At 41.6% G+C, this 14952-nt stretch overlaps 1 protein-coding gene across 1 annotated transcript in view; it reads left to right on the top strand.

Moving 5' to 3' along the window:
* OSBPL10 (oxysterol binding protein like 10) overlaps window positions 1–14952 on the top strand; it is a 706762-nt gene that overhangs the window by 217652 nt on the left and 474158 nt on the right. Inside the window, exon 3 of the mRNA XM_073630290.1 lies at window positions 10423–10496. Within this exon, the coding sequence (XP_073486391.1) occupies window positions 10423–10496 (74 nt within the window). The remainder of the gene's footprint in view (window positions 1–10422; window positions 10497–14952) is intronic.

Raw genomic sequence — 14952 nt, 5'->3', positions numbered from 1 at the left:
CTTCAGTAGAGGAGGGTTCAGAGACAGCAGGTGCACATCTGGAAAAGTCCAGCCATAAGCCTGCTGATTAGGAGACTGCCACATAGGAAATAAAAAGGTGCATATTTACCACCATGAGCAGCGCTGCTGGTCCCAGGGCACCCGACTCCCTCACTGCACAGTTAGAAAAAAATCAATGTAAAGTGATCACTGATGCCGGTGGGAAGAGAGGTGGGCTGGGACCATCGCCACTGCTAAATATCCTCTATACTGCCACTGACTGGCTGACTAGTTTTTCACTTGTGGGAGGTGGGTCTCCCACGATCGTTCTCACATGCCACTCAAGCTGTCTATTTGCGTACTGCTTCTCCTCTAAACAGCTGCTCAACTAGACTGAATTTCGTGTGTGGGAGGTGGGTCTCCCAGGATCACACTCGTGTGCCACCCGAAGGGTGTCCACATGCCATGTCTGCCATGCGTGGCGGGGGTTGCCGACCCCTGCACTAGTTATACAAGGTCCCACTGTCTCTACGTGATAATGCCAAATGGCTGTACCAAGCACTGAAGTGTGAAAGGCAAAGGGAGAGTCATGTGTTCCTCCTATCCTAAATGTTCTTTGGTATCTAAAGGGCAGTAGTAGTTAATTTTATGTGTTTTTTGATAATTTTACTCTGGCTCCCGTAATGGATTGGCAGTGGGGGCACTGGAAATGTAAGGTTAGCCACCTTATGGTGCTTGTTAGCAAATTGCAGCCTTATTTCCTTAGATGCAACTTGGTGCAGACTAGGGTTGCCACCTGTCCGGGGTTCACCCGGAGAGTCTGGGCTTTGAATTATGTGTCTGGGTTGCAGGTGGACTGAAACCCAGACACATTATTCAGAGGCTGTGGCTCCCCAAGTAACCGAGTCACTCACAAATCTGTTGCTGTCTGGGAGCTGCAGGCAGCCATCTGGGGGCAGGTTTGGCATCGCTGGGGGGGTCAGGGTGATGTCAGCAAGAGCAATTTTGCTACACCCACTGTTTGCTGTGGCATGCTATGCGCACTGCATTACTACTCTCCTTGGGTCACACAAAGGTGTCCCAGGCTGCTAAAGTGTTCGGGTTTGGCTTGAAGAAAAGGTGGCAACCCTAGTGCAGACTAGCTTTAAGCCTTGAGAGCTGATAACTAATCCCCAGTTATTTGTCTTTTTTTCTTGTACATATAAAATGTACTGTATGTTTAGCCTTTAACAAGAAAAGCAAGATTTTGTAATGAGAGTTAGTGGGGAATTTATACTTCTGGCTGAAATCCTTCATAAAGTCTCCGGTTAACGCGTAGCATATTAACTGATTTTGAAAATGGCCTATAGAAGTGCTGCAGAACCAGCTTCCCCTGAGAGCTCACGCTGCCTTTTTATCAACCCTAAGCTTGAAAACCATAAGAGGTTGGTAATTGACAGTGTAATTTTGTTTTAGTTTCATGATATTATGGAGAATAGTGCAGCTAGAATGCCTTCTGAGTGCAATTGTGGTCACTTCTTTTACTGCTCTTTCATAAAAAGAAACACTTGTTGACTTGCAATTAATCTGCAAGGTCTTTTGTTCCCCTCATTTGTGTTGTGAAAAGCTTTAAGTTCCTAAAGTATCTTAGCCAAAATAGATGTTTACGCGCTCTGCTTTTTTTAAAATACCGGTACATTTTCATTCCAATTTTGAGGGTTAGGAAGCCCCCAGCACCCATTCTTGCTATTTAGTAAAGCCATATTAGCTAGGTAATTTTCCTGTGCTTGTCAAGCACTGACATTCCTCAACCAGAATCACAAATGTGAATGAGTGTTTGACACTTATGTATATGGTCAGACGTAGAACATGTATTGATGTGCACCCCCAAACATATATATATATATATATATATATATATATATATATATATATATATATATATATATATTAACACCCTAGAGAATAAAATGGCAGTTGTTGCAATACTTTCTGTCGCACTGTATTTTCGTAGCGGTCTTACAAGCTCACTTTTTTGGGAAAAAATACATTTTTTGAATTAGAAAAAAAGACAACAGTAAAGTTAGCCCAATTTTTATTTTATTTTGTGAAAGTTGATGTTACGCCGAGTAAATTGATACCCAACATGTCACGCTTCAAAATTGCTCCTGCTCGTGGAATGGCGACAAACTTTTACCCTTAAAAATCTCCATATGCAATGTTTAAAAAATTCCAAAAGATGCATGTTTTAAGTTACAGAGGAAGTGTAAAGCTAGAATTATTGCTCTCGCTCTAATGATCATGGTGATACCTCACATGTGTGGTTTGAACACCGTTTTCATATGCAGGCACTGCTCGTGTATGCGTTCGCTTCTGCACGCGAGCTCGGCGGGACAGGGCGCGTATTTTACCTTTTATTTTTTATTTTTACACTGTTCTTTTTTTTTTAAAACAGTCACTTTTTTCCTATTAAAAGGAATGTAAACATCCCTTGTAATAGAAAAAAAGCATGACAGGACCTCTTAAATATAAGATCTGGGGTCAAAAAAGACCACAGATCTCATATTTACACTAAAATGCAATTAAAAAAAAATAAAAAAATGTTGCTTTGTTTTGACGTAGTTTCCGCCCTGCATTGGTATGCAGCCGGGTGGGGGCCATCTTCCCCTCACTCGGCTCCATACCATAGAGGACATGAACAGTCGACGTATAACGACGGCGGGCGGTCCATAAGTATTTGAATACTCCATAATTTGCTGGACATTTCTACAGTAGGGCATGGATATACTCAGGGCCGGTGCTACCACTAGGCAAACTAGGCAGCCGCCTAGGGCGCCCAGACACTGGTGTTCGTACTCTCTTCAGCAAGCAACTAAGTCTCAGCATTAGCAGGCAGCCGCCACTCAGTTCGCACATAGTGTCAGAGACGCAGTGGTGACGGAGGACTGTGTCTGTGTCCCGACTCCCGAATGAATGGAAGCAAGCAAACATTCGCTGATGGGCGCTGATAGGCTGCATTTAAAGGGCGCTGGTAGGCTGCATTGATGGGCGCTGGTGAGGCTGCATTTGATGGGCGCTTCATTAAAAAGGTGGGCTATACATGGGCAGGGCAAAGGGGGTGGAGCCAGGGGGGCAGCAAAAATGAGGTTTCACCTAGGGTGTCCAAAATCCTTGCACCAGCCCTGGATATACTGTATGCTTCACTAGTCCTAAGTTTATAGTTTTTTCTTTATCGTACATCTCAGGACACAGAGCCTGCTATTATAGTAATAACTACTTGGATTATACGCCACCTATAGGTGAATGGACACTGGTAGATTAATCAGAACATTCAAACAGGAAGTCCTTTCCTATATAACCCCTCCTGCACAGGAGGCACTTTCGTTTTTTGCCAGTGTCTGTAAGGTGGTGGTCACTGATATAATACATGCGCTCTGGGAGCATACTTGTAGGTCTTGACGGTTCTTTTTAGAGTCATGGACTTCATTCGGATCCATTTGAAAGAGCTGTCAGCCAAAATGGATGGTACCCGAGCCTCATTGGAAGGAGAGAAGATTCCTCGAGGGATTGCCTGTAATGCAGCCTTATGGCACTGGACCCTGCTTAATGGAGCCCTGTCCAGTGTTTGTTCTGACCAAGGTGCTTTCCTGCAGGGTGCTATACAGGTCCAGGGGAGTGGACCCCACATTAAGGGGGACCCAGTCCCTGAAGGTCTTTTATGACAAAGCTTGCCGTGATGGGTGAAGATTGGACTCCTGTTACGTTCAGAGTCTTGCAGCGCGAATGGTAAGGCTACATTTGTTTGCAGTTTCTCTTTATAAAAATATCTGACTCAGCTGGGCTTCTTGAGACATAACGGCAGCCCATGGACACTAATAAAGTGTGAGTACTTACTATGGGAGAACTGTGTGGCTAGACAAGTCATAACTATATACTGCATACTTACTGCTTAATTCAGTGGTAACACTAATATTAATGTTGACCGAATTAGCCCAGGAGGGCTTGGTACACTGACATAGCGAGTCTTGTGGGGGTTGCTCCTTGGACACACCCAGTCCAGCGGGACCTAATGGTCTTGAGTCCTCTATCCAAGCACTGTTGAGACCCTGGAAACCAGCTTTGGGGAACTTCAATTACAGGACTTGAAAATATTTTTTTGCCTGGGGTGAAGCCAGGAAGTGGCACCCACAGAACCCTTTCTCCAATCAGTAGGGGAAAGATTGGCCTTAAGTACCGTTAAGGGTCAGAGTTCGTCCCTATCCATTTTTTTCCAGAGGCTGTTGTTTTTCACTCCTTGATTCATACAGCGTGTAACTTGGACATTCCTGCCTGTTGGGCCACTCTTGTGTCCTTGGGACTTAAATTTGATCTGGACTGGCCTTGCAGAGGCCACTTTTTGAACCAATTGGGGGATTCTGTTAGTCCTATATCTCAGAAGGGGGCTTCTTTGGTTGCTATCACTTCACTAAGAGCCCTTTCACACTGGGGCGGTTTGCAGGCATTATTGCGCTAAAAATACCGCCTGCAAACCGACCCAAAACAGCCTCTACTGTTTGTTCAGTGTGAAAGCCCGAGGGCTTTCACACTGAAGCGGTGCGCTGGCAGGAGAAGAAAAAAACTCCTGCAAGCCGCATCTTTGGAGCGGTGTATTCACCGCTCCTAAACCGCTCCTGCCCATTGAAATCAATGGGGCAGCGCGGCTATACCGCGGCAATACCGCGGCTATAGCCGCGCTATGCGAGCGGTTTTAACCCTTTTTCGGCCGCCAGCGGGGGTTAAAACCGCACCGCTAGCGGCCGAAATAAGCGATGTTTTACCGCCGACGCCCCCACCACCCCAGTGTGAAAGGGGCCTAAGTGGAGTGTCAGAGTTGGTGGCTCTTTCATGCAAGGAGCCATTCTTGGTCTCGCATTTTGTGTTTGCATTTTCCTCACATTTCTCCGGGTATTTTGTGTTTGCATGGGATACACTGTTCACCATTTATTGTTGGTGTGGCCTATCACCGTCATGTTCTTCCTTTTTATCACATTTACTTCCATTTTCACAGTCCCACCCACACACACACTTTTTATTGCTTTCCTCACACCCTTCTCCTCATTCTTTCTTCACGCTCACTCCTATTCTTCCTTTCCTCATCCCCCCCTTTTTTTTTCCCCAGTTTTCATTCACCAGGCCTTTCTTTCCTCTCTTTTCCATCACTCTACCACTCTATCCACTGTGCTTCTTACTCAGACCATTCAGGTGCAACACATGATATTCGACATACAATACATTAATGTATATGAACACCCCCTAACCATCCTCTTGAGCTGTTCACTCATTATATACAATACCTCCATTATAGGTGCTGCTTGTCCCTCTCCTCAAACCTCCCTGTAATAAATTGTTTGGGATTATCCGTTGCGTGACTCCTCGTAAGGTGTCGCATGAGCGGCGGGCTCTCTCGTTGACTGTGCTGACCACTGAGAGATGCTGGGACTGAACAAGGGGGCTCTCTCCACATAAAGGCTACCAATGCGGCTCAATACATGGTGATTGGTAAATATACCAAAATTAATATTAATTACTTTTTTCCTTTTCACTTACAAATGGAGAATTTCAATACATGTTAACATTTTTACAGTTCATCAAATCCTCTGAAGAAGACCCGTGGGGGTCGAAATGCGTCACGATTCATAAGATTTACATACCAGTCTTTTATGGTGTTTGATCATGATGTATTATTATTATATATTATTATGTCAGTGAGTTTGTTTTTATCATCTGTGTATCACAGTTCATGTCCTGTCTCATGTCTAAAGCTGAATTTGTGATACTTTGTTATAAATAAAGAGTCTCAATACGACACTTTTTTTGATACATCCTTCATTACCTTTTGCTGCCTAGAAAACCCCTCATGGGGGACAATTCCTTTTTCAGACCAAGGGTTTTGCCACCAAGTACTGTCATTTCATGTTTTGCGAAGGGGTCAAATACCTATTTCACTCATTAAAATGCAAATCAATTTATAACTTTTTTTAAATGTGTTTTTCTGGATTTTTTTGTTGTTCTGTCTCTCACTGTTAAAATAAACCTACCATTAAAATTACAGACTGATCATTTCTTTGTCAGAGGGCAAACGTACGAAATCAGTAGGAGATCAAATACTTTTTTTCCTCACTGTAGATTAAATTAATTAAATTCAGTGCCCGAAATAAACATTTTTTTCAGAAAAGACTGCCCTGGGCTTAAGAGGAGGTAACTGGCAGACTGTTGGCTCAAATAGTTAATTCCTAATATAATCCTATATCTGTTTCGGCTTTGAAAGACCAAATGGGGCATGTGTGTTCTCAGACAGGCTCTATTGTGTCTATTCTACAGTCTTTTTATCAGGTCCTGTACACCTCCAGGGGGGATTATACTCAAACAGAGTTGACCGCCTATCTTGATACTATTCCCCCTCCTATTTTATCACAGGCAGATCAGCAACTTCTCAACGCTCCTCAAACCTTACATAAATTGGAAGTGGCGGTTGCTAGTTTCCCCAAATGGTAAAGCACAATGGGGTAGATGGTATTCTGATGGAAATATACTTGTACAAAAGATAACATTTAGAAATTTAGCTGCTAAAATTTAGACACACCACTTGGATTGTCTTGTGTACGGTCTGACTACTGCTTGCCTTCAGTGACAACGTCAACTCCGGGTACCTATATCTCACTCCTCACAAGTTCGCTCTGCTTTGTGAGTTTGTGAGGCCTTACCTTTATTTGGGCCTAGCTATTTGCCGCAACAGCCTACAGGTGCATTATGTTTTTTAAAAGAGTTTAGGGAATAATCCTGTTATATCAAGTAGATTCTAGATTTTTTTACTTTTTGTTGTTCTTGATCTAACAGATATCATTTTCTTATTCTGGTCTCTGCATAGGATGAGATTTCTTCCCTTCCCATTCCTTCATTTAGAAACCTTGTCCTTCTGGATATATTAGTCAGTCTTTACATTGACTTAACTTGCACTTCAATTGAGGGGGAATGACCCTTCTTCTAGAAGCATTCTAAGACTCCACACAAAGGGGTAGGACCTGTGTCCCTCAATGGACTGTAAGTACAAAGATCTTATTTTATCTGATAGTCGCAGTATGATCTTACTTTCCATTATAAAAAAAAAAAAATAGCTATTTTCCTTCTGATCCCCAGTCTTGCTGTTACTTCTGACATGGTTCAGATTAAAAGAAATATGGATTTTAAATTATGCTGCATCTGTCCCCCACACCTCTACACTGAGAACTGAGCAATCAGACACCGCTAATCGCTCAGTTCACTGTCATTCACTAGCCCTTTGCTCTGTCCCTCCCATGCTCACTGGAGCACTGGGCTGTGGAGGGGGTGGGAGCAGTTGGTTCAGGTTCTTAGTGGATTGCTGAGAGGTTGAGCCAGCTGCCGGTCCAGGTATCTGGGTGGATTCCAACCAAATGGTTGGATACTTTTCAGAGCCTGGACCAGCTCTGTGACATCAGCCAACAGCAGGCTTTAGCCTGCTATTGGCTGAAAACGGGTCACAGAAGTGCAGAAATAAGTGCACTCTTTTGATCTACATGAGAAGTGTATATAAATATATGTAGCAAGGTCCCAGGCCTCCTTTAATCTAATGAGAACCTCCAGGGCCAGGGATAGCATGGTGGGTGCAGAGTATTTAAAGTTATTGGGCACCAGACACTTCTTGAATGCAAAAGAAAGTTTATTTCTCTTAACAAACTTTTTGGGGGAGAGAGGGTTAGGGCCAGGATACCCTTAGGAAGTTATAAGATTAATTGACAGATTCCGAGATTTCAATAGGAGGACAAGCATGCAGGGAAAGGCATCCAGCAAGATGCCACATCTGCATGTGCAGGAATGCTGTCTCCAATGGCAACAGTCTTTAACAGTTCCTAACAGAAACGTAACAGTTCCTTTCTCTTTCACTACAATCACTCCTTGTAGTTCTTCAGCATACTGAGCTCCCAGTCTTTCACTAGACCCACTGATTCAGTGTCACTAAATGCCTTGAGCTCCTCCAATCTTCGTGGTGGCATCTTCCTCAAGCGTCACACCTGCTTCTCTGCTGCGTCCCTAGATTGGCACTCAAGGTACCTCTCAAGCTTCACCCCCGCTGGCCTGCTCAGTCCCTGGCTTGACACATAAGGCTGCTCTGCAAGCGTCACCTCCACTGGCTGGGTCCCTGGCTTGATACCCACTGAAGTTTCCAGATTCTTTACCGTCCACGGTTGATGAGAATGCTGCTCCAGTACTTGCTTCAGTTACTCATTGTGGTCCCTGGTAATAAGGCGGATAGTCCCTCACTGGCGACAGCTTCCCCTCTACCTCCAACCACGACAGGTTCTCTGGCCGGAAGAACCGTCACTTCTGGTTGGAGTGCAAGCTGCAATCCGAACCCTGCGCTGCTTTCTCTTGCTTCTGGATGGGCCCTCAGACAGCCTAGCAGCCAGATGTGTCCGTGATAGGCCCAATCGCTGGCCTAGCAGCCCAGGCAATACAACACATGTCCACCCAGACAGTTGTCTAGGTGGCACAGAACACCGATCACCTGACTCCACCCAAATATATAGGTTCTCCCAGCAGGCCAAGGGATTTAAGAAAACCCCTGGCCATTGGCTGGAATACCCCATATACCCATAATCTGACCTTGCAGTGCCCTTCTCATATGTAATGCCACCTAGTACCAGGCCACCTAGCAGCAGAAGAAAAAAGTGCAGCAAGTACAGACTTAGCATGAAATCAATTGATCCCTAACAATAGACCAAGGTAGCTATGCCTGGCAAGTAAATTTAGGAGCAACACTGCCTAAACACCAGGGTGCTACATCTATACAAGACAAGTTATAAATCCTATTATCTTCTTATAAAGTGACAGAGTTTCCCAGTTTACATCTTTGAAAAATTATAAACATGAAAACTTTTTGACATGCATGCTTACATTGGTTCAGTTTGGCACAGTGTAAGTGTGCATATACCATACCTGATGGCCTGTTGGGGAAGCTGGAAATCACTGTAGTAGCTGGGGCTATTAGAGTGATAGCCACAATCTTCCGGGTCCTGCCCATGTTCTATGCGAGCAGCTGCACACTGACCATAGGGTGTTGTTCACTCAGTACTGCCACTATTCATAGAACACCTTGTAGTTTTTTAAATTAATACAAGACATTCTCTAATTGGATGGGGGGGGGCTGGGATCATGACATCACTACCCCCCCTCCCCATGTGCCTTTTTTAATGGAGCTTTTAATTTGTCTTAGTAGAGGAATATTTAGATCTCACTGAACATGCAGAATTTAACACTGAGCAGTGTTACACTTTATAGACTTAATATCACAAGCAATATTGAGCAGTTTAATTACAATTATGGATCTCCCTACTAAAGACAAATATTTTTTTTGTTAATTTATGTAATCAATACACAATAAAGCATTCCACTGGTCAAAAAAAGTGTGTGTGTATATCCATTCTTCCTACAAAACACATAAAAATGCGGATAGTGTATGTTTCCCAGTATGGAAAACTGTAGATCATCAGTAGATCACAGATGTTCATGAGCCCAACGCTGTGATACAAACCAGATTCAAGACACTGAAACTGATTGATTTTTATGGTTTACTATGCATCATTGTTCTTATTATATTGTATTTTTAATAAAATTGTACTAGATGGAATTTAGGAGTTGTCATCCTTAGGCCCCTTTCACACGAGGCGGACTCCGTTTCTACGGAGCCCGCCTCGGTCCGCGGCTCAGCGGTAGATCAGTCCGTTGATCTCCGCTGAGCTGGCGGATGACAGGTCCCGCTCTGCTCACTGAGCGGGGAGGGACTTGTCAGGCGCCGCTGCCGCCTATGGAGGGATCGGATGAAAACGGACAGCATGTCCGTTTTCATCAGATCTCCCCCGATCCGATCCGACAGCGACGGACCTGGACGTAGAGCCATCTGTCTGCTTTTAGCGGATCGGACCGGGTCGGATGTCAGCGGACATGTCTCCGCTGACATCCGACGCTCCATAGACTAACATGGAGCGCCCGTTCAGGTCCGCCGTCAAAACTGACAGGCGGACCTGAACGGTCCGATCGTGTGAAAGGGGCCTTAACCTTTTTTCTGAAAATGCTAACTGCCTGGTGGTGACCAACCTTCTCACTTTGAGTGGCTGACCTAGAACAAGTATTAAGCAAAGTAAGAGTAAAAACAGAGCTTGAGATTTTCATTGTTGCCCCAACCATTCAGGAAAGTGCTAAAACCCATTGTTGGCCCAGATCAACCATTCAGGAAAGTGCTAAAACCTTTGGATTAGGACAACAGCCAGGCAACTTCTCAATAGGAAAGGTCAGCTATGGCAGCTTAAGCATAGGAGTACCTCGGGGTTTTACTTACTGACAATAAGTTGGGAAGATCTTGGTAAATGAGTTTTACTTCCTAACAGTTATATTTCTTTATATTTATAGCTGCTGATTCCAAGGAGCTACAGTTCTGGTTGATTCCGCTTCAAGCATGTGCCAAATATCATACTGAGACCAAGGTAAATAGCCTTTATTAAAAAAATATAATTCAGATATTTATACTAATACCTTTTAGTAAGAATGCAGCTAATGTGAGCAGAATGAAAAGAAAATGTAACAGTTTGAGAATGATTAAGGCTGGGTGCACACCGGTGTGCTGCCGTTTGGGTGCAGCTCAATTGTATTTTGTTTTACATATGGTTTTAGGTGCACTCCCATTGATTTCTATTAGACCATTTCAGAAAACGTACGGTCTAATAGAAGTCAATGGGAATTCTTCTAAGGCCTCATGCATGCTGGATGTTATAAAAATGGTAGTAGCTTTAGCTGTAGAATGCTGCATTAAAAACACAAGGTTTAAATACAAGTATATTAGATTACCTGTTAACTTCAGGTCAGCCCATGGTGACTACTGTCTGTTCCCACACCAAAGAGTGAGTTAGCTTGGTCACAATGCATTATATCCCCCCCCCCTCCTTTCTGTAGTGTGGCTAATATAATTCTCCCTAATTGGTCACTGTACCTAGTAAATGTATATTGGGCACAGCCTGATTGGATGAGTCAAAGAAGGCTGTTGTTTACTACCCAGGGAAGATGTTCTCAGGGAGAACAAAAGGCCAACCTTTGAAGTTGAACTAATTACAATGACACCAACACAACACTCAGTATTTTAAATATATTTCCCTCTAACTGAAATATATTTCTAATTGCAATATTTTACAGCGATTAATGGAGATTTCACATAATCCCATAAGGCAACAGATGGCCCCTTGTGGCCAGTTGAAAATATGAGACTCGGCCACACCTAGAATAATGGTTTATGTGCAATCTCCTTCAATATCTGGCACGTTTGACTTTGTCCTCTGAAATGAAATAAAACTCTTTGAGAAGAAAAAAAAAAACTTTTAAACTCTCCATCTCTACAGTTCACACTTCTGGATCCCAGTATTGGTAGTCATCACTTGTTCTGGATGTCATAAGTCCAAAATAGAAATCATGAGAAGCAGCACCAAAACAAAACAATAAGGAGAAAAAAAAAACAAAAACATGAGGATCCTTGTTCTCAACAGTCCAATAATAACAATAGTCCGATAATAACAGTACGAAAGTCCATAAGGCGAGTCTGGTCCTGTTGCCCTTGCTTCTGGGACGGCCTTCACTGGTGATTCCAATTGGATACAGCATACAATAACAGCCTGGGGACCAGCTTTTCCTGGCTTTCTAAGATTGTACTTTATTAATGTGGACAAAGGTAGAGAAATAAAAAACGCAAGTACATTTAAGACACATGCATTTAACTGAATGCTTGTCAGGTAAGTCTGAGCCATAAGGACCTTTGATTAGAATTGCCATAGATATACTGCGACATAGTAATGAGACCCCTTTCCCAGTGACATGTGTAACAATTTGAATGGTTACGCCCTTCAGCCAGGTGTCTGATTTTCATCCCCCCATCTTTCTTCCTCCATTGTCATATGCCTGCAAGTACCTCTGCCCCACCTTCTGTGGAATACCACGTTGTGTGTGTGTGTATGACTCTTCACGTGTTCAGGGGAATTTTGTTGCTATCGCAACTCACCACTAACCCCTTTTACTGGAACTGTGTTCCGTTCAACCTTGGCTGGTGCCAAACCTTTGGGCATATAGCTCCGTCCTTGGCTACCATATGTAGCTACTGTATGAATCCTGCCTTTAGCAGGCTACGGAAGAGGTCATCACTTTAAGAGTTCTCCGTGCAGATTAGGCAGTGTCGCCTACGCAGACAAAAATAACTTGATTTCAGAATACGGATAAGTGTGATGTCATCAGTCACTAGCGGCTTCAGGAACAATCAAACTAAATTACTCTTAAGTACAATTGTACTATACTCCCTGCTATTTGCCAATCACTATGAGTCTCACCAGTCCCAGTATATCTATATGATATTCACGCAATGCTCTTTGAACTTGGTTATGGCACAAAAAAGAAAACTGACCAACAAACAAAAAAAAATTGATCAATGACCACTTATGATGACTGCCCAATATTAGAACTGTAGAGAGGATTGTATGTCACATATACAAAGAAAATAGTCACATGACCAGGTGTAACCAGGTGTTACTGTCATAGTTGGTAATAACTACCATGACATATATTTATATAAAACAATTATCCAATGTCGAAAGAGAAGAAGAAAAACTGTTGGAACTTGGTCCATCCCCAAAATGCTATAGGGAAGCTTTTATATTCTATATCAACATTTCTAACCATTTTAAATGTTCTCCATATAATGTTCCCCCTACTCCCCTCTTTTTTTTAATTTATTTATTTATTTCACCCTAGTGACACCAAACTCAAGAATCACCATACAAAAAAATAAAGAAAAAAAAATAAAAATAAAGGTACTATAGGAGAGAAAGAAAAATAGTAAACATTAAAAAAAAGAATTAAAAAAAAAATTAAAAATCTTTCTTCGCCCCTTTGTTTTTTTTTGTAAACAAAAAAAGTTACTGTTAAGAAAAAGACAAGAATAAAAATGAGAGAAAAAAAAAAAAAAAGTAACAAATTAAAAAAAAATTGAATCTGTATTCTGTCAAAAAAAAACAAAACATTGAAACTGCCTTCAAACATTGTAGCTATTCAAAAGGTAACACCCTCTGTCGGTGGTGATTAACATATTAATTGACTCTCAGTGCAAATATATTTGCACGTCAATCAGGCCACAAGAACTTGTATTACAGAGAGCAGGATCTCTGTTTAAAAAAAAAAAAAAATGTTTAAATATTTTTCTTTTTAGAATTTAGTTGGGCCTGACTGCAATTAATTGGATTCAAGGCTTCTCCTTAAAACAAAAAAAAAATAAAAATTATGTTTTAAGGTCCTCTGTGTTTCAAAGTACTCTGTCCAATCTGGGTCCAATCATTTGTCCTTGTCTGTGTATTTCTCCTAAAATACAAAACTCAAAAATTAATAACATCTCACTGTACCTATCTGAGAGGTTCATAATGGACTAAACTAGTAGTGGATGATTGGAACAGACTTCCAGCTGAGATAATGCGTCCATCCACAGTAAGTACAGTCGAAAATGTACAGACACACCCACATATCTGTACTCTGACAAACAAAAAGTTATAGGAAACCTGGTGTGTTTGTAAGTACTTAAAGTTTAAGAAGACAACCTGTAGACATAAAACCTTTACACATATTAACAGCACATATGTCAATTTGGAAGGAAAAACAAAACACCAGATCTACTGAATCCATAAGATGCCACAGGGTGCAAAGCAATGCATTGTTATGTATTTTCCACGTATTAGAGTGAATGAAACTTCACTCTAAGCCACAGAAAAGGAAAAATTATCAAAACAAAATCCCTACAGTTTCTCAGAGTTATAGGGATGGAGATCTCTTATCTGTGCACAGGTTATTTATTCGCGAATACATATAAACTTGTAAAAAAAAAGTATTAATTTAAACTGGTACCAGTATTGAGCTCATTACAAACGAGAAAAATTAATAAAATAATCATAAACAGTACAAAGCATGCGCATTAGTGTGATCACACTTATTGTTGGCTATAAAAACAATGGTGAGTATACTCCTACAAAAAAAAAAAAATCTTTCTTTACACATGGACAGTTCATACCCATGCATTCCATCACTCAGACACACACATTCATTTAGATTGAACCCATACATCCTGGATAGAGCTTTGATAAATCGCAAATGAATTGTTATGTGTTTACGCAAACAGGAGAAAGGAAACAAAAAAAAAACAAACAAAAACCAAGAACACCAACCAAAAACAAATACATAAATAAAAAATATATAAAATGAAGCAAGAGTAGGCTTCTGTACTTAACACTACTTGTACCCTATACCTTTGAATATTTATGGCAGTCTTCTGATCCTTTGGGGAAGATAAACACCTGTATTACTAATAACCATGTTTGAATACCTAGCCTAATATACATTACCTTAGGTGTATGTATTTATGTATAAATACATTTATATTGATACACCTGATTAATATGTAAATACTTTTTCATGAGCTCCCTGCACCTGGAAAATATAACTTAGACAAAAGTTATTACCCTTTTCCCTTTCTTTCACACAAAGAAAACAAACACTGCCACATTGTTACATTTACATATTTACATTGGTATATGTTCACTGACATTCACCCTTGGATCTGGTGAAAACAAATGACTCGGATCATAGACATCTGAATGACACATTAGATCTGGTATTTCTTTTGCTGTTTCTACATTGCTTATATTTAAGGTTTGTTCCCAGTAAGGTGAAGTCCTAGCAGATAGCATAGATAGGTTGGCCCCCCCTCCAGTATTTTCTGCTTGAATGGAACAGATGGTTTTCTGTGGGACCTTAACAATTTGATCAAAAGATTGTTTTATTTCTTTCAGTTCTTTCCTACACTGTACCACATCTGCATGGCATGCTTCATATTTTACCTTAAGAACATGTTGTGATGTTTCC

The sequence above is a fragment of the Aquarana catesbeiana genome, linkage group LG05, assembly GCF_042186555.1.
Source record: "Aquarana catesbeiana isolate 2022-GZ linkage group LG05, ASM4218655v1, whole genome shotgun sequence".
In the NCBI taxonomy this organism is placed as follows: domain Eukaryota; kingdom Metazoa; phylum Chordata; class Amphibia; order Anura; family Ranidae; genus Aquarana; species Aquarana catesbeiana.
The sequence above is the reverse complement of the archived record's forward strand: the minus strand, read 5'-3'. Positions and strand labels throughout refer to the sequence as shown.